This window comes from Hyla sarda, chromosome 1 (genome assembly GCF_029499605.1).
Source record: "Hyla sarda isolate aHylSar1 chromosome 1, aHylSar1.hap1, whole genome shotgun sequence".
Taxonomy (NCBI): domain Eukaryota; kingdom Metazoa; phylum Chordata; class Amphibia; order Anura; family Hylidae; genus Hyla; species Hyla sarda.
Window position 1 is genome coordinate 290,021,572 of NC_079189.1, and position 24,405 is coordinate 290,045,976.

At 43.2% G+C, this 24,405-nt stretch overlaps 1 protein-coding gene across 7 annotated transcripts in view; it reads right to left on the bottom strand.

The window, feature by feature from the left end:
• Positions 1 to 20,353, bottom strand: part of DAZAP1 (DAZ associated protein 1) — a 32,240-nt gene extending 11,887 nt beyond the window's left edge. For 6 of the 7 annotated variants that reach the window (XM_056516841.1, XM_056516817.1, XM_056516839.1 and 3 more), the window contains exons 1-7: positions 20,181 to 20,353; positions 10,021 to 10,061; positions 7,859 to 8,025; positions 4,616 to 4,681; positions 4,341 to 4,454; positions 4,165 to 4,213; positions 1,274 to 1,356 (exon numbers count right to left, since the gene is read on the bottom strand). In XM_056516841.1, the coding sequence (XP_056372816.1) occupies positions 1,274 to 1,356; positions 4,165 to 4,213; positions 4,341 to 4,454; positions 4,616 to 4,681; positions 7,859 to 8,025; positions 10,021 to 10,061; positions 20,181 to 20,209 (549 nt within the window). In that variant the 5' untranslated portion in view covers positions 20,210 to 20,353. Of the gene's footprint in view, positions 1 to 1,273; positions 1,357 to 4,164; positions 4,214 to 4,340; positions 4,457 to 4,615; positions 4,682 to 7,858; positions 8,026 to 10,020; positions 10,062 to 20,180 lie in introns of those variants that run through there. The other variant, XM_056516846.1, reaches the window with a different exon arrangement.
• Positions 20,354 to 24,405: the final 4,052 nt, after the last annotated feature.

Consider the following 24,405-nt stretch of genomic DNA (forward strand, 5'->3'; position numbering starts at 1 on the left):
TTCCTACGAGCCCCCGTTGGTCTGGCACAGGCCTCACAGTCCGGCAGTGCTGACATCATTCCACTTCCTGGGGACTGGGACGCCGCAGAGCCGTCGGCGTATCTCTGGCCATGGCGATGTCCCGCCCCGGCCTGTGATAGGCTGAGCCCACTGTCATGTAAGAAGTCGGCCAGAGCTCCTTACATGACAGTCGGCTCAGCCTATCACAGGCCGGGGCGGGGCATCGCCACGGCCGGAGATACGCCGACGGCTCTGCGGCGTCCCAGTCCCCAGGAAGTGGAATGATGTCAGCACTGCCGGACCTTGAGGCCTGTGCCAGACCAACGGGGGCTCTTAGGAAGGTATGTATAAGTTTATTTTGTTTATTTTTGAGGCCCGTGCATATATAAATGTTTACCACTGCAGTTGTCTTTTAAACATTCAGCTCAATGTGGCATCTTTAATCTGAGGTCTCTTGCAGCTAAAATTTACCATAACAGTAATGGTCAACACACCGATAAAAAGTGGAGTTGTTTTTCCACTAAAATAAAAACACTGACATGCCTAAATGATGATCTTATTGAGCTTTTCATTCTACATATATATATGCACCACTATTGGAAACCCCTAATGTTAGCGATGGAACTAGAAATCCTACAAGACACATGACAACACAGTATGAACAGATCACTTTACTGCAGAATGGTTAACTACTGAGAACATGGTATTTGTACCAAAGATTCACAGTAAGTGACCCAGTAATGAAACAGTAACAGCAACCAGTCCTTCTTGACGTCTTACAATTTCAGATTATTATGGTTCATTTATTGAATGCTCATCCCCTAATAAATTTGAGACACCCATGACATCAGAAGGAGTGGCATCAAACCAAACCTTAGGCAGCAGAGATGTCCTTGAGGGCACAGTGACTTAATACAACAACCAATCACTAAATAAATAAAAAGAAAATAAAAAGAAATCCCTAAATCCCTCTTTTTTTTAAAAAGGGTTGTTGTCTAGTATTAGAAAAATCAGTTTTTTTCCAAAAACAGCAGCACTCCTGGTGGATGGGTCTGAGCTGCAGTACTACACACAAACTGTAGGCAGGAGTGGTGCAGTTTTTGGGGGAAAACAAAATTGTGGACAACCCCTTTAAGATACATTCCCACCTATTCTTAAAACAAACTCCCACTGCCATCCCAACCCACTGCAAATTCAGCAATTTATCAAGGACATTGACTGCTACCCAAGACTTAGCTTATTCTTAAGGTAAAATAAAACTACAACTACACACTTTTTTGCCCATGATGTCGTGAAAATGCATGTTGACAGCCTGGTCCACTGATTGTTCGTCCTCGAAAGTTATAAATCCAAAACCTAGCCAACGACGAAGAGTGAATCAAGGTAGCAGGGTGTTGTGACACAAAACAGGATGATGAACAGTATTAGGAGCAAAACCAAGACCTTAGCAGCAGGATCAGGTTTGAGCAACTGCAACGGTATCGAAACAGCCATCTGGCATGCGAACAAAAGAGAACTGTAGAGGTTCAAAATTATTCTAACCACAGAAAGACAATTATCTGGTTAAGGAATTGAAAAATATATAAAAACTCAATAATAGCACACTGAAGTCAAGTGAAAATAACAGGGAACGGGCGACAAAAATGAATGGTTTTTAATGGCACCAATCTATATGCAGAAATACCAATGCAACTGCTTTGCTACTGAATGGTACATGATAGTAATGTGATTAATCTGTACTGAGAAAGAAACATGAGCTGTGAAGTTGCTTGTGATCCTGCTGCTTCCTTCTTGGCGGCATTTTGCTTTGCAGCTAGTGCTGACAGCAGCCATACATTTTTCTAAAGCGTTAAACAGAGATACAATATCTATAACAGCTAAGGACTACCAAAGCTTTTCCAACACTGTTGGAAAAGCCTAGAGTCTAAACTAGAGAGAAAGCTATATGAATACACAAAGATACAGGCCAAGCTGAGATCTAGCAGGACAATTCCTGCTGTCAGCAGCAAGAGACACTGTAAAATACAAGAATGAAAGGTTTGCATTTTCCCATAGTACGGCAAGTGAAGTGTAAATGAAGTATCAGCAGATTGATAAGTGATCCCTATTAGCGGTGCACAAATCTCTGGCAGTCACTGTGCTATGGAAGCAGAGAACCACCAAGTTCAGACAAAAGTGGGCCATACACATTAGAGATGTGCCAGCCAAACCCTGCGATTTTGGCAGATTTAGACAAACATAACATGCATGGCCTTCTGACTGGCCGATGGCTGCAGATGTTTGAATAGAGAAGGATCACGCATGTTGGATTTCAACTGCTGAATATAAAGGTTGATAGAAACAGAGTCAACCGCACTAACGCTTCTTGCCGGGCAAAAATAGGTGCAGCTGTTAGGCTAGGTTCAGACTACAGCATCTCCGGGCAGAAAATTTCTGCCCGGAGATTCCAAGTGCGGCCAGCCTGAAGAGAATCAGTCGGCGCTAGGACCACGCGGACACTGCAGTCTCCAATAGACCGCAATGTGTTCTGCGAGTATTTCCGCCTGAAGAAAGAGCAACCCCATTCTTCAGGCGGAAATTTGCAAGCGGATTTTCCGTTCACAAATTCCGAAGTGTGAATTTGTGAACGAAAACCCATTCACTACACTATACATTTTAGCAAGCGGAATTTCCGCCTGCAATTTTAAACAGGAATTGCAGGCGGAAATTCCGTAGTGTGAACCTAGCCTTATAGTTAAATTCATGTTGTTGCTAATTTTTTTAAATTTTTTTTTTTTTTTACGTGCAATGAAGGCAGGCTGCTGATGTATGTGCAACACTATTCCCAGCACGCTCCAGACTAGAACCCTGCCCCTTTGGCCGATAACTCTTTTCCTCTGCATATCCGTGAAGGAGAAGGGGATGAATATCGATGGGGGTGGAGTTATAGGTTAAAGGGGCAGGGTTATTATCCAGAGATGGCAGGAGAAAGCAACATCAGCCTCCCTACATTGCAAAAAAGAAAAAATTACCATTTTAGCAACCACACGAATATCTACGGAACAGTTGCACACATTTTTGCATGGTAAGCAGTGTTAGAAACAGTCACCCGCTTGCCTATCTGTATATTCAGGTTAGTGCGGGTCACTCTGCTTTCAGTTCCCTTAAAAAAAAAATAATAATTATTTCCTTTTTTTTTTTTATATCAGAAAGTACATCCATTTCATTAAAATAAAAGCCCCTCAAAGATGTCCATAGCCTTTAAAGTGTGTGAAGGGGTGGTCCCATAATCACATGACAACTATTTACCTGCACATCATTTTATGTATAAACATGCTAAAAAGTACTGACACTTCGTTTACACTTCAAACAGATAGCACCCATGGCTTCTCTAACTAAACTGGCCTGTACCTGAGTGATAAAGCTTAAACACCTAGAGAAAAGAAAGCTAGAGAGATAACATTAATCACAGTCAAACAACAAAAAACAACTTAACAATACTTTACTGTAACTTAAAATGGAGAGGAATGGAGAAAACAAAATATATCTTAGCTTAAAATGGAAAGGAACACTACCATATATATGCCTAAATGGTGAGATGAAGAGGACATTCAGATGGCAAACAATTTTGACAGTATGTATGAAGCAGGCAATGGATGCTCTGTGGCCAGCACCAGCACGTGACCTGGGCTCTGGAGAGGAACACTGAATTGGACAACAGGACACAATGCATCTGGCACACAATACAGAACACCCAGGATTCTGATTGGTGCACTGGCATTACTTCAGAAGGACCATACACGTGTAACAAACAAAAAGTAAGGATGGTAGTTTGAAAAAAAATACAGATCATGTAAAGTGAAAGATGTCAGATGTCTAAGACACAAACATCACAGCTTGCAAATGACCCACCATGCAGCACATTAACGTAGGCTGCTGATTTTTTTTTTCCTCTTTTGGACGGGGGACGGGAGAACATTTTAAGGATAGTAAAGCTCAATTTACAAAGGCTGTAAGTTTGCACACAATACCAAAACATTTTTAATGCAATATGGAGAAAGCATTAAACCCCTGAGAAGTGAAGACAGGTAATGTGTGAAGCTCGGTCACTTGGAAAACTGTTTGCCATCTAAATGAGAGGAAGTATGACAGATTGGAAAATAAGATGGATCAGCTTTTATTTACCTCTCGGCCTCTGCTTCTCTGCATCATAAATCATCACAACTTCAGTCACCTGTAAATCAGACAATAATATATTATGAAGAGGGGATATGTATGAAGACATGGGACTCCTATATAGAGAGAAGTGTCTCCTCAGACAGATAATACACAAGAACATGCTGAACAATTGCCACACTTACCACTCCAAAACGCTTGAAGTAATCTCTTAGCTCAGCTTCCCCACAGTTATGTGGAATTCCACCCACAAATATCTTGTTAGATTTATTGCTTTCAGATCTAGGGCTTTTCTGCTGCTGCACAAATAGAAGACAATATATTCTAGGTCAAGACGAACTCTAGCTCCAAGTTTGTACAATGCATGCAGATTGCTTTAAAGGATTCCTATATATCCCCTTCCTTTGTAGTTCATCTCTAAATTATTCCCCATCCAATAGTTTATATCACATGCTCTTACCCATCCTTCTCTTGACCTGCTCCTTTCAGGTTGCATTCCCCGGGGTGTGCATGGCTTTGGATCAATCTAGAAACAGGAAAGCCCAGTGAAAAGGTACTCAAAACAGCTTCTCATTTCTTTTAACCATCTGCAGTATTTACTTGTACAATTAAGTGCTCATAATATTGTGTTTTTACAACTTAATATTTCAATGATTAGAACAATACCAAATTCATATAGGTTTGGTTTTATTTTAGTACTAAAATTATTTACAAAAAACTTTTTGTACATGAAAATGAATATGCTTAAAATTCTCCTCTTCTGATCCTTATTAGCACTATGATCTGTTTTTATTGGTACTATTTTTGTTTGATGGGACTTTGATTTAATTTTTAGTTTAGTTTATTAATTTTTTTCTGTTATGAAAGCATTATGAAGTGACCAAAAATCAGCAATTCTGGCACAAACTAAATAAATACCATTTACCATTGTATTTTAAATTGTTCAGACATTTCAACACAAAATACGGCAATACCACATAGGGATCAAACTTATTAGGGAAGGGGTTTATTCATATATTTGTAAAATATCATGAGATGTAGTTACAATATCATTGAACATATATGTATTAAAGTTATGGTAACCACATTTTGATATAACAAGCTCGCCAACAGATGTTTCAAGAATATCACAGTATAGTATATATAGATATGGAATCTATGACATATTGCCATTCTATGTAGTACACGTAGTGTGAGGAAGAAGAAGGCCATATGTGGATGGGTGGTAACGAGTACATAATACATACACCCACAAGTTACTGCATATTCAACCAACTCACATGGTAAACCATATGTGTATATTTATAGATAGGAAATACACCCTGCATTAGGATAAACACGCCCACATTTATAAAGGACACTCCTCCATCTGAGCATAAGTGGCTCCAGAGAGGAAGGAAGCTCAGGAGACCAAGCCAACCTGGAGGAGGCATGGATGAAGATGCTAGGACATCTGACGAGGTGGCCATCTTAGACAAGGAAGCAAGATGAATCCATTATTATGTATGGACTGACTAGGCCTGAAATGGCGAGATGGGATTATCCTGACATTAACCTCTACCATTCCTAAGAAAACTCCTACATAGTATATAAACTAATCATTGTAATAAAATATACTATATCTATGTATAATGTGCCATATTTACTCATTCGTTAATAATCCACTTTTTATATAAAAGCCTGGCAAGATCATTTCTCCATTGTAGATAAGAAATGTTTTTTTGATTCTGACATTTCTAACAATATTAACTTTTTTCCCCCCATTATATAGGATTTTTTTAAATCTGCAATCGTTCAATTGCACTGCATTTATCAGTGTTTGGCTGCAGCGCTGTTTGAAGATATCTGCTGCTGAACACTGAAGCACCAAAGACTTCTGCTGCTGAACACTGAAGCACCAAAGACTTCTGCTGCTGAACACTGAAGCACCAAAGACTTCTGCTGCTGAACACTGAAGCACCAAAGACTTCTGCTGCTGAACACTGAAGCACCAAAGACTTCTGCTGCTGAACACTGAAGCACCAAAGACTTCTGCTGCTGAACACTGAAGCACCAAAGACTTCTGCTGCTGAACACTGAAGCACCAAAGACTTCTGCTGCTGAACACTGAAGCACCAAAGACTTCTGCTGCTGAACACTGAAGCACCAAAGACTTCTGCTGCTGAACACTGAAGCACCAAAGACTTCTGCTGCTGAACACTGAAGCACCAAAGACTTCTGCTGCTGAACACTGAAGCACCAAAGACTTCTGCTGCTGAACACTGAAGCACCAAAGACTTCTGCTGCTGAACACTGAAGCACCAAAGACTTCTGCTGCTGAACACTGAAGCACCAAAGACTTCTGCTGCTGAACACTGAAGAACCAAAGACTTCTGCTGCTGAACACTGAAGCACCAAAGACTTCTGCTGCTGAACACTGAAGCACCAAAGACTTCTGCTGCTGAACACTGAAGCACCAAAGACTTCTGCTGCTGAACACTGAAGCACCAAAGACTTCTGCTGCTGAACACTGAAGCACCAAAGACTTCTGCTGCTGAACACTGAAGAACCAAAGACTTCTGCTGCTGAACACTGAAGAACCAAAGACTTCTGCTGCTGAACACTGAAGCACCAAAGACTTCTGCTGCTGAACACTGAAGCACCAAAGACTTCTGCTGCTGAACACTGAAGCACCAAAGACTTCTGCTGCTGAACACTGGCAGCAGAACGGTGGGTGAATCAATGTAGGAATGGAGACAGGTTAAAAAAGAAAACCATCCCAGTTTTGTTTTTGTTAAGATGAGAGGACACTAATAACTGACACAGGGGAGATGAGGGGACAGTGATAACTGACACACAGGAGAGAAATGAGAGGACAGTTATTACTGTCCTCATCTACCCTGTGTTAGGCTGGGTTCACATCACGTTTTGTCCCATACGGGAACGCAAACGGCAGGGGCAGCTGAAAACTTGCGCTCCCGTATGCCTTCGTATGCGCTCCTGTATGTAATTCATTTCAATGAGCTGACCGGAGTGAAACGCTGACTCCGGTCGGCTCATTTTGTCCCCGTATGCGGTTTTCCCACCACACCTAAAATCTCAGTCGGGTGGAAAACCGCATATGGGGCAAAAATGAGCCGACCGGAGTCAGTGTTTCACTCCGGTCAGCTCATTGAAATTAATTACATACGGGACCGCAAGTTTTCAGATGCCCCTGCCGTATATGGTCCCGTATGGGACAAAACGTGATGTGAACCCAGCCTTACTAATAAATGTCCACTCAAATGTCAGTCACAAGTGTCTTCATCTTTAAAAAAAAAAAAAAAAAATATGAGGGAAAAGAACTGACATGGGGGGGAAATGAGAGACCGTGATAACTGACACACAAAAGGTAATGAGGGGACAGTAAAAATTGAGTAAAAAATTGACACACGGGGAGATGAGGGCACAGTTATGACAATACACAGGGACCAATAAGAGGACACTAATGACTGATCACATGACATAACGTTATGTGCCTTTCGGCATCCTGGTTCCTGACTTTTTTTTTTGCTGGCTCCTAGATTCATAAGTTTGTCAGGCCCTGTACTAGCCCATCACAAAAAGGATATACAACACTCATTGATGTTGTTGGCAGCAATGCTTTTTCCTATACATTTCAGAAAACTGCACTTCCCATAAAAAAAAAAAAAAAAAAAATAGAAAAAACAAGAAGCATACTTACATTCCTGCCATCCAGCGTGTGGGGTCTACTGGCCAGGACTGTACCAACACAGTTTGGGTCTTTGAATTTTACAAAACCGAATCCTCTTGACTGATTCGTAGTTTTGTCTTTCATTATCACACAGTCGACAACTTCTCCATACTGGGAGAAGTAACTGCGCAGGGTTTCTGTATAAATTACAAACATGCATGTGAGGCAAACAAGCCTTAATAAAGTCTTTATACAGTTGCAGTGTATTGCAAAATTCTCAAGGTGTAAAAAGGTAAATCACCCCGCAACTTAAATGTCTACTTTAACATGTCAGTTAGGTCCAACATTCTGCACTAATATCTTTTTGGTGGATGCAGCTTCACTTTGATACAAAGCTCCCAGCCTTCACTACAGGGAGCTGAAAAGTTTATTACATGATTGTTGGGTTTATTCACATGTACAGGATCCTTTGCAGATTTGATTCGCATGATTTTCTGCTGCAGATTTCAATGTAAACGTAATTACTGAAAACAGCTTTTAATCGGCAGTTACAAATGCTGTGCAGGATACTGTACGTGTGAATAGACCCTTAAAGTGTTACTGTCATTAGAAACAACTTTTTTCCACTTAATACTTCCTTAAAATCTAAGCATTTTCCTAATATACTTCATTGAAAAATAATTATTGCTAAATATGTGAAAAAAGGGTTTAAAAAATTGGTCACTAGGGTCTCTAATTCTGAAAACAAACTCCGGTATCTAGAGCTCTTTTGTCCTGACTACCAAGAAAAGGACCAAAAAATTCTGAAGGGAGGGAGAGTGGGGTGTGGTTTTCTCTCTTCTCTGCTCCAGTACAGTGTATCAGTCACCTTTCACCTGTGTGAGAACATCTGAGACCCCCAGACAAGATGCAGACAGCTTGCAGCATCTTCAGTTGAGAAGAAGTTACATGCACAATGACAAGCAATACAAGGTGTTAAACTATGTATATACAAAATGGTTTCACTTTGGTCATTTTATAAACTTATTTCTTGTGTATTTGCACCATATAGGTTCCACAGGGCTGCTGTTTGGTTATAAAAAGTATGCACTTTGGTCACAAAGCTGTGAAAATGTAAAAATCTTTATTTTTGGCACAAAATGCAGGCTTTTCTTCTGTCCTTGCACCATATAGTCTCACATGGCTACAATATAGTTATATAGAGCATGCATTTAGGCAATATGCTTTGCAAATGTAAAAATGTTTGTGCAGACCTCATGACAGGGGAGAAGGAGGGGGGAGGAGAGGCGGAAGAGGGTGAGGAGTTCATCATACTCCAGGGGAAACACCCCCAAGCCTCTCAGAGGAATTCCGAAAGACTCATCACAGGAATGCATAGATCCATATTAACACATGCTTATTATTTTGCATACAGCTCTTAGTGCACATTACTACACTGATTTAAGCATTTTTTTTCTTTTCTTACTAATGACAGTAACGCTTTAATGTATGAATGTTAGGCAGATAGCTCCCTCTAGTGATGACTGCAGCAAGGAGGTGATCCCACTTTCACAGCTATGGGACTGAAAGAGAACATTCAATCTCGGTCAGTTCCATAACAATCAATAGGGTGGCAGTTCATCGAAGCCTAAATATAGGCTGGAACAATACTGTCAGTTCAGACAGACTGTGAAAGATATATAAGAAAAGAATACAAAGGATGAGGTCATGGTGACACAAGTGAATTATTGTGGCAGAGTCATATTTTATTTGTCCACATGTGCAGTGTTAAAGGATGTTATTTTTTAAAGTGACTGCTACCACTAACTGCACAGTTGCTCTCATGATCAACAGTGCTCCTGCTGGTAAAACTCCCTCTCATAATTTATCTTTATTTGCTTACTATATGCATAAAAAAATTATTCTCAAGCAGCTATTTTTGAAAACAGGCCAAAAAACGACACTCAGCTTATATTAAACCATGTGTAATACAGGTTTAATCTCACAGCACCTCAAAAGGTAATTTTGGTGGTGCAACAAGGCTATGGGGTTTCACAGACAGGAGTTAAAGGCTTAGACAATATATTGTATAGTCAGTCAATAATCAGTACACATCAACAGTCAATTTTCAGACACAACTAAAAAGGTTAAAAAAAGAACCCTTATTAAAATGAACTCTAGGAGTGCTACGTTGTCATTTGGCAGCTACTCACCCTGCGTTGTACTCCAATCAAGGCCACCAACAAAAAGCTTCCTGTAAAAACACAGGAGTTAGTCATATTAGTAGCAGAAAGACATTACTTGACTAAAGTCTGCCATACATTTCAGAAAGCTAATTCTCCAACCAAAACCATAAGTACTTTGCTTGCCCAACAACTTATCTCAATTAGGTAACAGAGGATTGGGCACACTGAAATCTCATTCATTTGTCTGTATGCAAACATCTGCAAGGGGAGACAATCCGGAATCCCCCCCACATAAAAAATTACATTTACCAGTATCAGCGGGTCCAGCCTAGTTGTACCTCAGGTGTATGGACAGCTATAATGTTTGTTTTCTCACAGCTTTATACCCATGTAAATGCACTTAAAAAGGAAAACAGTCAGCATGTTTACCCACACTAGACCCAGCGCTCTGCTCTTTGCATAGAGGGCATGCGCTGACTATATTCAGCTCTCATTTTGTAATGAGCAGAGCGCTCACGTGACCAGCAACTCCACATCACTAGGACGTGGAGTCACAGACCATGAATATGTAAATTCAGCCGGCAGAGGCCATCTCTAGCGTGCAATTCACTGAATTTAGCAGAGGATCTTCTGGGGGACATCTCTCAGGGTTTAGTGTGGTTGAACAGGCTGACAGTTTTCCTTTAATGCACATTTTGTGCTGACAGCAGAACATAATGCAAACATAGATACACTGCTCAATCTAACAGACATTAGGTTAGCAAAAAGAGGCAGACTGAAGAGTAACAAGACTGCAGGGTGTGCAGCAAAGGACTTGTTTGTAGTCTGTGACCACAGACATGTTCACACCTGTTTTAAAGCGGTACTCCAGTGGAATTATTTTTATTTATTTTTTTAAATCAACTAGTGACAGAAAGTTAAACAGATTTGTAAACTACTATTAAAAAATCTTAATTCTTCCAGTACTTATCTGCTGAATACTACAGAGGAAATTCTTTTCTTTTTGGAACACAGAGCTCTCTGCTGACATCATGACCACAGTGCTCTCTGCTGACATCTGTCCATTTTAAGAACTGTCCAGAATAGGAGAAAATCCCCATAGCAAACATATGGTGCTCTGGAAAATTCCTAAAATGGACAGAGATGTCAGCAGAGAGCACTGTGATCGTGATTCAGCAGAGAGCACTGTGTTCCAAAAAGAAAAGAATTTCCTCTGTAGTATTCAGCAGCTAATAAATACTGGAAGGATGAAGATTTTTTAATAGAAGTAATTTACAAATCTGTTTAACTTTGATTTAAAAAAAATAAAAAGTTTTCCACCGGAGTACCCCTATCAAGAAAGACAAAAACTAAATCTGTATAGTCTGGAGAAAAGAAGGGAAGTGGGGGACCTGATTAAAACCTTTAAAGGGAACCTTGCACTACATTATGCTGCACTTTCTGACACACAGGGACAGACGCGCTGTTTCCAGTGGGGATACAGAGGAGTCAGCTGTTGATGATTGACAGGCTTTTCACTACGTATTTCGCATCGGGAGAAATCTGTCACTTATCGATGAGTGTTCTGTTTTAAAGCTATATGAAGCATTACTGTAAAAGATGCCATATTATGAAAGTATGCATGGAGCCGACAGCAAGTTAGAATGTCAAGACCGTGCACTTAAAGCAGTGAGCATCCGTTTCAGCTCTGCCTCCCACTAATACAGTTTTGTGAAAACAAGGATCACCACTGTCAACCTGAAATGAACGGGGCTTACAATTTTATTTTTCCACTGGAGTATCCCTTTGTGGGGTGAATTTTTTTTTTTAGCCTCCATAGGGGGCTATACCATGCAATCTTGATTGCATACACTGTTCAATGCTACGCCATAGACTGTTATAAAAGAAATGATGTCATTACAAAGTACAATTGGTGACGCAAAAAACAAGCCCTTATATGGGTTTGTAGGTGCAAAGTTTTATGCGTTACGATTTTTAGACGGGGAGAAGGAAAAAACAAAAGTGCAAAAACAAAAATTGGCTGGGTCCTTAAGGCGAAAATAAGAGTCCTTAAGGGGCTAAGAGTAGGGATTGACCAATTTTCGGTTTGGCCTATATTATCAGCCGATATTCATGATTTTTTACATTATCGGTATCAGCAATTACCTTGCCGATAATGCCCCGCCCCACCGGCCCGAGACCACCCCCCCCGGTTTTATAATTACCGGTTCCCGGGGTCCGCGCTACTTCTGGCTCCTGCAACATCCTGTGCTATTGCTGTGCAGTGCGCAATGATGAGTGACGTCCTCAACGCGACGTCACCGTCAGTGCGCACAGTGACAGCTCAGGACGCTGCCAGAGCCAGAAGGCATCATGAAATCTGAGGATTACCAATGGATTTTGGGTCGCACTGTACAGCCTAGTGTCAGAAAGCTGGGTTTGCGTCCGAGATCTTGGGTCTTCCAGCAGGACAATGACCACAAACATATGTCAAAAAGCTCACAGAAATGGATGGCAACAAAGCACTGGAGAGTTCTGCAGTGCCCGGCAATGAGTCCAGATCTAAATCCCATTGATCACCTGTGGAGAGATCTTAAAATTGCTGTTGGGAAAAGGCACCTTCCAATAAAAGAGACCTGGAGCAGTTTGCAAAGGAAGAGTGGTTCAACATTCCGGCTGAGAGGTGTAAGAAGCTTATTGATGGTTATAGGAAGTGACTGATTTCAGTTATTTTTTCCAAAGGGTGTGCCACCAAATATTAAGTTCAGGGTGCCAATAATTTTGTGCAGCCCATTTTTGGAGTTTGGTGTGACATTATGTCCAATTAGCTTTTTTCCCTCCCTTTTTTGGTTTAGTTCCAATACACACAAAGGGAATAAACATGTGTTAGGGTGCATTCACACCCCGTTTTTGCAATACAGTTCCAGTATAAGTTTTCAATGTGAAAACTGTATGGAACCGTATTGAAAACCGTGTGCCAAATGATGCATCCGTTTTTTTTCCCGTACCCAAACTCAGTTTTTGGTCCGGATGAAAAACCGTATTAGGCTGGGTCCACACTACGTTTTGTCCCATACGGGAGCGCATACGGCAGGGGGGAGCTAAAAGCTCGCGCTCCCGTATGTTACCGTATGCGCTCCCGTATGTCATTCATTTCAATGAGCCGACCGGAGTGAAACGTTCGGTCCGGTCGGCTCATTTTTGCGCTGTATGCGCTTTTACAACCGGACCTAAAACCGTGGTTGACCACAGTTTTAGGTCCGGTTGTAAAAGCGCATACGGCGCAAAAATGAGCCGACCGGACCGAACGTTTCACTCCGGTCGGCTCATTGAAATGAATGACATACGGGAGCGCATACGGTAACATACGGGAGCGCGAGCTTTTAGCTCCCCCCTGCCGTATGCGCTCCCGTATGGGACAAAACGTAGTGTGGACCCAGCCTTAAACAGTCTACGTTTTTTTTTTTAAACATGGGAGTCAATTGGAACCATACAGAACTGTATGCGCGTACGGTTCCATCAGGTTTTCACCATAAGATTTTTTACTTTGCACAGTTTGTTTTCTTGGAATTTCAATCAAACAAGTAAAACTTTATTCATAATGGAGTGCAACCGGACATCATTTTTCAAACCGTGTATGGGCTAAAGTTTGTACAAACGCTTTAAAAACAGTTTAGTCTGGTTTTAAAGAATCCGTTTTTCATCAAAACCTGATACGGGAACTGTATTGCAAAAACGTGGTGTGAATGCAATATTTCAGGGGTGCTAAAATTTACGGCCATGACTGTATATAGCCTAAGTATAGCATCAATTGTACTGATCATAAACTGCAGTCTCTACAGTATTATATCCCAAAGCCACTATTTTAGTTTAAAAAAAGGATAACACGAGTAAAATAGCAAGTAGAAAATTCAATAAAGTTTCAGATTGCTGTTGCATATTGGACTCTTGACTGTGCTATTCATCATATATGGAGACATTAACTACATTCAAAAGGGTTAATCGGCATCCTGTATGTCTAATGTGCCTTTTGGAGGAACAAGTCACATGCCATTTATTCTGTCATATCTAAAATATGTGCACTGAAGAACAAACTATGTACCATAGCCCACAGTATAAACTGTAGTACGTATTTCCACTGCATGTATAAAATCTGCCTAAAAAAAAAAAATCTCCAACAAAACTTTTTCAGTGTGGTTTGCGTTTTTGGATTTTTTTTTTTTTTTTTTTTTTATTGCCTAGCCAGGATGGGGTCTCTTTCAGGCAGAAAAGCAGCTGACTTGTTTCTGCAGCATGTACTTGGATTTCTGCAAGATCCATTGAGATAAACATGACAGTGGCAGATCTGATATGAGTCCCAGTGAATAAGGCTAACTCACATGCAAACCCACAGGATACAAGCTCCAAACCAGCAGCAGAAATCAGTGGGAATGCTTCAAATTTCTGCCATGAAATTTTCTGTCTTATCTAAGGCCGAGTTCACACGGCACAATTTCTGCAATGAATTCTACATGAAAATGCAGCATGGATTTATAGCCAATACACTTCAATGGGATTCCGCTGTCCCATTCACACAGCATGGGACAGCGGAATCCCATTGCAGAATTCAGTACAGAAATGTTGCCATGTCAACCTGGCCTAAGCATACGCTTATGGCTTTAAAATGTGTTGCAGTCATGGGTAGATTTGCAGTGTGAAAACACATCTAAACTCATCTTAGGATAAGGCTGCATGGGAAAATGCTGAGAATTTTTCTGTTGCTGTAAAAAATCTGCAGCATTTCCGATGTGTGTGAAAACACCATAAGGGTACATTCAAACGAGCAGATTTACAGCGTATTTTACGCTGCGGATCCGCTGGTGATGGCCCGCTCTATGCTGTCTTTACATGTGCCAGTTCGTAGCGGCGATACGCCGCGACGAGCAGACATCTTGAAGCGATGTGAACGGTGTACTCGCACATCGCGGCCAATCTCCCTGCTCTGAGCTAGGCAGAAAGATCCCGCGATGTGAGAGTGTGTCTGCACGTAGCAGCGTATTGCCGCCATGAGCAGGCACATGTAAAGACAGCATAGAGCGGGCCTTCACCAGCAGATTCGCAGCAAAATTCGCTGCGAAAATCCGCTCGTGTGAACGTACCCTAAGGGTCCGCCGCTGAAGGACCCCTACAGGGTGCCTTTAGATGTGCCTGCTTGGAGCGGCAATACGCCTCTACGAGCAGACACACACTTCTGCGATGAGAGAGTTGCCGCGCATGTGCGGTGTACTCGTACACATCATGGTTGCGACCCCTGCTCCCTGAGCTAGGCTGAGAGCAGCCGCGATGTGCGAGATTACTGCGCATGCGGCAGTAAGGCTGAACTAATTTACGCAGGATAAGTCATCAACTGCCGAGCCGAGAAGTTCGTGACAAATCGAATTTACTGTAAGTTCGCTCATCTCTAATTAGCGGTATTGGCCCTTTAAAAAAAAAAAAAAAAAAAACAATATCGGGCAATCCCTACACTGTGGGTCTGCTCGTGTGAACGTACCCTAAGGGTCTATTCACACGCTAGAATTCCCGCCGGCAAATCTTGCACTTGTGGAATTCCGTCAACGGGAGTGCGGAAACCCATAGAAGTGTATGGGCTTTTAATTTCAGGCAGAATTCCGCCGGCGGAAATTCTGCCGTGTGAATAGACCTTAAATGGGTACTCCGGTGCTTAGACATCTTATCCCCTATCCAAAGGAGAGGGGATAAGATTCCTGATCGCAGGAGTGCCGCTGCTGGGGACCCCCCGTGATCTTGCACAAGGCACCCCGTTTGTAATCAGTCCCCGGAGTGTGTTCGCTCCGGGACTGATTACCAGCGACCACCGGGCCGACTGCGTGTGACGTCACGCCTCCGCCCCCGTGTGACATCACGCTCCGCCCCTCAATGCAAGCCTATGGGAGGGGGGTGTGATAGCTGCCACGCCCCCTCCCATAGGCTTGCATTGAGGGGCGGAGCTTGACATCACACGGGGCGGAGGCGTGACGTCACAAACAGTCAGCCCTGTGGTCGCCGGTAATCAGACCAGGAGCAAACACGCTCCGGGGACTGATTACAAACGGCATCTGATAAGATGTCTAAGCACCGGAGAACCCCTTTAAAAGTTAGCCATACACACTGGCCCAGAATTATCAATCTGCATGAAGCCATAACTCTCATTTTGTCCATACAAACCAATCACAGCTCAGCATTCATTCAGGGAGATCATTAAGATATGAAAGCTGAGCAGTGATTGGTTCTTAAATCTGGGCTCTCAGATTAAAGATAATTCAGCTGCAAATCAAGTTGGAACCTGTTGTTCAAACCACTGTTAGCCCATACACCACCCCTGAGGAAGTTGCTTGCAACGGAACGCGTGGGGTTCAGTGTCCTGGTTCCTGCCTCTGCCATCTATGTCACTGGCTCCTGTCTGGTTTGCTATGCTCATACATTGATTCTTTTCGGACTGGTTTGCACCATTATTGTGTATATATTATTTTCCTGTATGGACATTGTTGTGCATACAGAACCAGATACTATTATTCTTATCTGTGCATTGCAAACTTATATACTGTGATATATTTATGTAGCATAGCCATCTGAAGCAGAGTTAGGACGTAATAACACTGCAGGACGGGGTCATTTTCTCAGGAGTGGGCGTTCATGGCCCTGCTCTTAGATTGTGTTGTGGCTCTTAGTGAGCATTTTAAATGTTATGTTACCATTAGAGATGAGCGAACTTACAGTAAATTCGATTCGTCACGAACTTCTCGGCTCGGCAGTTGATGACTTATCCTGCATAAATTAGTTCAGCGTTCAGGTGCTCCCGTGGGCTGGAAAAGGTGGATACAGTCCTAGGAGACTCTTTCCTAGGACTGTATCCACCTTTTCCAGCCCACCGGAGCACCGGAAAGCTGAACTAATTTATGCAGGATAAGTCATCAACTGCCGAGCCGAGAAGTTTGTGACGAATCGAATTTACTGTAAGTTTGCTCATCTCTAGTTACCATATGTTGTTGACTTTGATATAATAAAATCCTGTGAATTAATTGCTAACAGTGGTGTGCACTCTGTTCAGTGGCTGCTTTTCTTTGATGTAGTCAAACCACTGTTAGGACAAGAGACCCATGGTCCCTGTCATATACCTGTCTGTGCTTCCATAAGGTAGAACATTATTTTATTCTCTGGTGCCACTGCCAAGAGGTTTTCCCAAGCCTCTGAAGTGCTGAAATGCCCCCTGGCTGCCCCTCCGAGTAAGCTAGAAGACGAGCCCTGACTGTCAATTGAGCTGGGACAGGTAGCGAGAAGGTGTTCCAGCCCTTATCTCTTCAGGGGCTTGGGAATGTCTATTGACACCAGAAAGTAAAAGCATTTATGTATGTTATGGAAGCACAGACAGGTATATGAAGAGTATCATGTGTTCCCTTGTCCTAATAGCTATCAGTCAGCAGTTTGGTACATGAATTGCAGCTGACAGATTCCCTTTAACAAATGCTGAACCTATCAGCTTTAGTGGGATGAGCTGATGTGTATATAGGGCCTCCTGACTACCAACAATATCAGCTGTGAAGCAGGGTCAGGACACTAAGTAAGCAATATTTGCATAAAGATACGCAAATTCTATATATAGATTGTATAATGCTGTTTAACACCTTAACGACGCAGGACGTATATTTACTGCGCCGGCTCCCGCGATATGAAGCGGGGTCGCGCTGCGACCCCGCATCACATCGCGTCGGTCCCGGCGCTCATCAACGGCCGGGACCCGCGGCTGATACCACACATCACCGATCACGGCAATGTGCGGTATTAACCCTTTAGAAGCGGCGGTCAAAGCTGACCGCCGCTTCTAAAGCGAAAATGAAAATATCCTGGCTAGTCAGTCGGGCTGTTCGGGACCGCCGCGGTGAAATTGCGGGGTCCCGAACAGCTGACAGGACACCGGGAGGGCCCTTACCTGCCTCCTCGGTGTCCGATCGGCGAATGACTGCTCCGTGCCTGAGATCCAGGCAGGAGCAGTCAAGCGCCGATAATGCTGATCACAGGCGTGTTAATACACGCCAGTGATCAGCATAGGAGATCAGTGTGTGCAGTGTTATAGGTCCCTATGGGAGCTATAACACTGCAAAAAAAAAAAAAAAAAAGTGTTAATAAAGGTCATTTAACCCCTTCCCTAATAAAAGTTTGAATCACCCCCCTTTTCCCATAAAAAAAATAAAACAGTGTAAAAAAAAATAAACATATGTGGTATCGCCGCGTGCGTAAATGTCCGAACTATAAAAATATATCATTAATTAAACCGCACGGTCAATGGCGTACGCGATAAAAAAATTCCAAAGTCCAAAAAGCGTATTTTGGTCACTTTTTATATCATTAAAAAATGAATAAAAAGTGATCAAAAAGTCCGATCAAAACAAAAATTGTACCGATAAAACTTCAGATCACGGCGCAAAAAAATTAACCCTCATACCGCCCTGTACGTGGAAAAATAAAAAAGTTATAGGGGTCAGAAGATGACATTTTTAAATATATAAATTTTCCTGCATGTAGTTATGATTTTTTCCAGAAGTGCGACAAAATCAAACCTATATAAGTAGGGTATCATTTTAACCGTATGGACCTACAGAATAATGATAAGGTGTCATTTTTCCCGAAATATGCACTGCGTAGAAACGGAAGCCCCCAAAAGTTACAAAATTGTGTTTTTTCTTCGATTTTGTCGCACAATGATTTCTTTTCTGTTTCGCCGTAAATTTTTGGGTAAAATGACTAATGTCACTGCAAAGTAGAATTGGTGACGCAAAAAAAGACATAATTTGGATTTTTAGGTGGAAAATTGAAAGGGTTATGATTTTTAAAAGGTAAGGAGGAAAAAACAAAAGTGCAAAAACGGAAAAACCCTGAGTCCTTAAGGGGTTAAAGGGAACCACCAGACTCCCCTAAATATACAGGTTTAAAGTATGGGTGATCCCGATTAAAACAATGTTTACCTTGTCCAAAGGCCAGAATTATCCTTATTGTTGCTTATATGCAAGTGTTGCCATGTGTGCAATTCAGACAATGTTCTTCATGTCCCCTCCAACCATATATTCAGGTTAGTCTGGTCATGCTACTGTAGAGTTACAATTTAAAGGGGCATTTCCATCTCCAAAGGTTAGTTCTCTATCTACAGGATAAGAAAAACTGCCCCCAAATGAATGGAGTTCTCAGTGTGTGCGGACAGCACTCCATCCTTTCTCTATGGGGATTCCAAACAAACAAATGATCAGCGGGGGAGGTCCCAGTGGTCAGACCCCCAGCAATCAGCTTGTTAACTTCTATCCCAGTGGTGTTTCCCAACCAGGGTGCCTCCAGCTGTTGCAAAACTACAACCCCCAGCATGCCCGGACAACCAAAGGTTGTCCGGGCATGCTGGGGGTTGTAGTTTTGCAACAGCTGGAGGTGCCCTGGTTGGGAAACCCTGCTCTATCCTATGGATAAGTGATGAGAACTACCCCTTTGGGTGTACTGTACAGTAACTCACACATTAAAGCTGCAGATTTCAATGTAAACTAAATGCAGCTTCAAATACGTTCTTGTGAACAGACCCTTAAAGGGCAACATATGCCCACACCACTTGTGCATCCAGTGCAGGGCCATCACCTCAGATCACCAGTGTTCTGGTCCCACTTTCTAGGACTATCTATAATAATGGAAAATACAGCCCTTTTCAGGTGATAAATTGCCAGAGAACAGCAGTAAGCTCTTGTATACTGAATAGACTACCAGCAACCATGAGGGAGAGGCGGTAATTGCCATGAATACTAGTGCTGGAAATAGAGCGTCCCCCGGGATGCCCCTCTCCCCATGGGGCGGCAGCTCAGGTGCTGCACACAGCCATTACCACACAAAGGCCGACCTGTCAGACCGGTTCTCTAAGCATCTGGATGGCTCTGCGCTCTACACACGGCCACGAGCGGTGCCGAGGCCCGGCTGGTGCAGCATGTGGAGCTTCCTGCCCGGGGCACAGCACTCACATGACCCGCTGCGGCCTCTATGAGTAGCCAAACCTGCAGGCCGGTACCTCACACGTCTCGGTGCTCCCCTCACGCCCAGGCCTCACTCACTTCCTCAGGGTCACCTCACACGCTGCCCCCCAGCAGCCACGCTCATCATAAACCCACCACCCACACAGACCGTCACCCGCCTCAGCCTCTCACCCGATCTCATCCCCTCCCTGGTTGTTCATTTCTCTGCGGCAGATCTCGAGCCTCCGCCGCCTCTCTCAACACCTCCGACCAACGGTAACACAGCGCGAGGCTACGGGGTTTCCAGGCAGGGGGCGGCGTCAGCGTCATTACGCACACAGCACTTTCGACGAGTTTCGGCACTAGAGGCAAGGTCATCGTCACGAAGACCTGCGCCATTTTGTTGGAGCCTAACCTAAGGTAACTCGCCATGCAGCCGACATTTCTGTGCGTTGCCAACGGTTAAGCTTTGGATTATGGCACCTCTTGTCTTTGGCATCAACCGACTCCCAAGTGCCCGTCTGAAGTTTCGAAACTATGTACTGATGGGCGAAATATATTCGTTTGCTCCAGGCTTCGGTGCATTTACCCATATGCCGATCAGCCATAACATTAACCCTTAGGCTAGGTTCAGACTATGGAATTTCCGACAGAAATTCAGTCGTAAAATTTCCGTCAGAAATTCCGCTTGCTAAAATGTCTAGTGTAGTGACACTTCGGAATTTGTGAAGCAGAAAATCTGCTTAGTAAATCCGCTTAGAAATTTCCGCCTGAAGAAAGGCGTTGCTCTTTCTTCAGGCGGAATTCCTCATGGAACACATTGCAGTCTATGGAAGACTGCAGTGTCCGCGCGGTCCTAGCGCCGACCTAGTCAGGCGGTGCAGGCGGAACTCAGAATCTCCGGGCAGAAATTTTCTGCCCAGAGATTCCGTAGTATGAACCTAGCCTTAGGCCTAATTTTTTACATGTACGCCCTTGACCGTGCGGTTTAAAGGGTTACTCCGCAGTTCTGATCACGGCATCTATGGTGTTTGCAGGGGGAGCGCTCTCCCCCTGCCCATCAACGGCGGCGCCGCGATAAAATAAGGGGGATCGGGGGTGTCCAAGACACCCTCGATCCCCCTGAAGAGATAGGAATGAGGTGGCAGGGGTGCCACCCCCTCCTATCCCTGCTATTGATCGGCGGAGCGACCGACCAATAGCAGACTGGGGGCAGGGGGGTTAAAGTTCGGTCCCCCCCGCTATGCCCACCCATCGGTGTCCGGGCACAGTGGGGGGAACCGTGTAGTAGCGGTGGCGGCGGTCACTTACCTGGCGGCAGAGCTTCAGATGATGGCGGCGGCTGTGATCATGGCGGCGGCGTGTCCGGGAGTCTGTTGCCTAGCAACATCTGCAGGGCGACAGTTTGGAGAGTGGTCTCTAAACTGTGGCCCTCCAGATGTTGCAAAACTACAACTCCCAGCATGCCCAGACAGCAGTTTGCTGTCTTAGCATTCTGAGATTTGTAGTTTTGCAACATCTGGAGGGCCACAGTTTAGAGACCACTGTCAGTGATCTCCAGCCTGAATCCCTCTAAATCTTGCAAAACTACAACTCCCAGCATTCAGGAACAGCAAAAGGCTGTCTGTACTTGCGTGCCTCCAGCTGTTGCATAACTACATCTCCCAGCATTCCCTTTGGCAATCAGTACATGCTGAGAGTTGTAGTTCTGCAACAGCTGGAGGCACACTGGTTGGGAAATACCGAGTTAGGTAATAGGTTCTATTACCTAACTCAGTATTTTCCAACCAGTGTGCCTCCAGCTGTTGCAAAACTACAACTCCCAGCATGCACGTTCTGTCAGTGCATGCTGGGAGTTGTAGTTTTGCCCCCCCCCCCCATGTGAATGTACAGGTTACATTCACACTGGCGGCGGATTACAGTGAGTTCCCCGCTTCAAGTTTGAGCTGCGGCAAATTTTTCGCCGCAGCTCAAACTCCTAGCGGGAGACTCATCCGCCATCAGTGTGAATGTAGCCTAAAAACACTACACTACACTAACACAAAATAAAGAGTAAAACACTACATATACACACATACATCATAAAAATGAAAAACGTATCCTACGGCAGTGTTTCCAAAACGGAGCCTCCAGCTGTTGCAAAACAAAAACTCCCAGCATTTCCGGACAGCCATTGACTGTCCAGGCATGCTGGGAGTTTTGCAACAGCTGGAGGCACCCTGTTTGGGAATCACTGGCTTAGAATACCCCTATGTCCACCCCTATGCAAATCCCTAATTTAGGCCTCAAATGCGCATGGCGCTCTCAGTTTGGAGCCCTGTCGTATTTCAAGGCAACAGTTTAGGGCCACATATGGGGTATCGCCGTACTTGGGAGAAATTGCCTAACAAATTTTGGGGGGCTTTTTCTCCTTTTACCCCTTATGAAAAGGTAAAGTTGGGGTCTACACCAGCATGTTAGTGTAAAAAAAAAACATTTTTGTACACTAACATACTGGTGTTGCCCCATACTTTTAAATTTCACAAGCGGTAAAAGAAAAAAAGCCCCCAAAATTTTTAACGCAATTTCTCCTGAGTACGGAAATACCCCATATGTGGGCGTAAAATGCTCTGCGGGCGCACAACAAGGCTCAGGAATGAGAGCGCACCATGTACATTTGAGGTCTAAATTGGTGATTTGCACAGGGGTGGCTGATTTTACAGCGGTTCTGACATAAGCGCAAAACAATAAATACCCACATGTGACCCCATTTTGGAAACTAAACCCCTCATGGAATGTAACAAGGGGTATAGTGCACCTTAACACCCCACAGGTGTCTGACAGATCTTTGAAACAGGGGTCTGTGAAAATGAAAAATAAAATTTTTAATTTGCACAGCCCACTGTTCCAAAGATCCGTCAAATGCCAGTGGGGTGTAAATTCTCCCTGCACCCCTTATTACATTCCTGTTTGGCTGTGAACAAAGCAGGCTGGCAGCTCTGAGTGTTTAGGACTCCAGCATGAGTCAGAAATGCTTGCTGACAGGACTGATCGGGAAAAATACAATAGAAAGAAGCATATTTTTCATTAACATGCTATTGGAAAGTTATTCAACATTCATTAATCTAAAATATATCAAAAGTTTATTTGATGAGAGGTGCCCTTTAAAATGCATGATTTTACCTTTTATGAACAAGAAAATGACGACGCATTGGTATAATGACACAACACTATAGGGCTGGTATGTAATTTTTTCCAGGGCTGGTTTTCACGCCCAGTCCGGCCCTGCTTTTCATAAAGGGTAAAAGGAGAAAAAGACCCCCAAAGTTTGTAGTGCAATTTCTCCCGAGTACGGCGATACCCCATATGTGGTCCTAAACTGTTTCCTTGAAATACGACAGGGCTCCGAAGTGAGAGAGCTCCATGCGCATTTGAGGACTAAATTAGGGATTGCATAGTGGTGGACATAGGGGTATTCTATGGCAGTGATTCCCAAACAGGGTGCCTCCAGCTGTTGCTAAACTCCCAGCATGCCTGGAGAGTCAGTGGCTGTCCGGAAATGCTGGGAGTTGTTGTTTTGCAACAGCTGGAGGCTCCGTTTTGGAAACACTGCCGTACAATACGTTTTTCATTTTTATTGGGGGGGGGGGTGTAAGGGGGTGTTTATGTAGTGTTTTACCCTTTATTTTGTGGTAGTGTAGTGTAGTGTTTTTAGGGTACATTTGCACTGGCGTGTTATGGTAAAATTTTGTCGATACTTGTTTAATTTCTTGGTGAAAAATTCCAAAATTTGATGAAAAAATTTTAAATTTTGCATTTTTTTTTACTTTGAAGCTCTCTGCGTATAAGGAAAATAGACATCCCAAATAAATTATACATTGATCCACATACACAATATGTCTACTTTATGTTTGCATCATAAAGTTGACAAGTTTTTACTTTTGGAAGACATCAGAGGGCTTCAAAGTTCAGCAGCAATTTTCCAATTTTTCACAACATTTTCAAAATCTGAGTTTTTCAGGGACCAGTTCAGTTTTGAAGTGGATTTAAAGGGCCTTCATATTAGAAATACCCCACAAATAACCCAATTATAAAAACTGTACCCTTCAAAGCATCCAAAATGACATTCAGTAAGTGTGTTAACCCTTTAGGTGTTTCACAGGAATAGCAGCAAAGTGAAGGAGAAAATTCAAAATCTTAATTTTTTACACTCGCATGTTCTTGTAGACCCAGTATTTGAAATTTTACAAGGGGTAATAGGAGAAAAAGCCCCCCCAAATTTGTAACCCAATTTCTCTCAAGTAAGTAAATACCCCATATGTGTATGTCAAGTGTTCGGCGGGCTCAAAAGGGAAGGAGCGACAATGGGATTTTGAAGAGTGAGTTATTCTGAAATGGTTTTTGGGGGGCATGTCACATTTAAGAAGACTGTATGGTG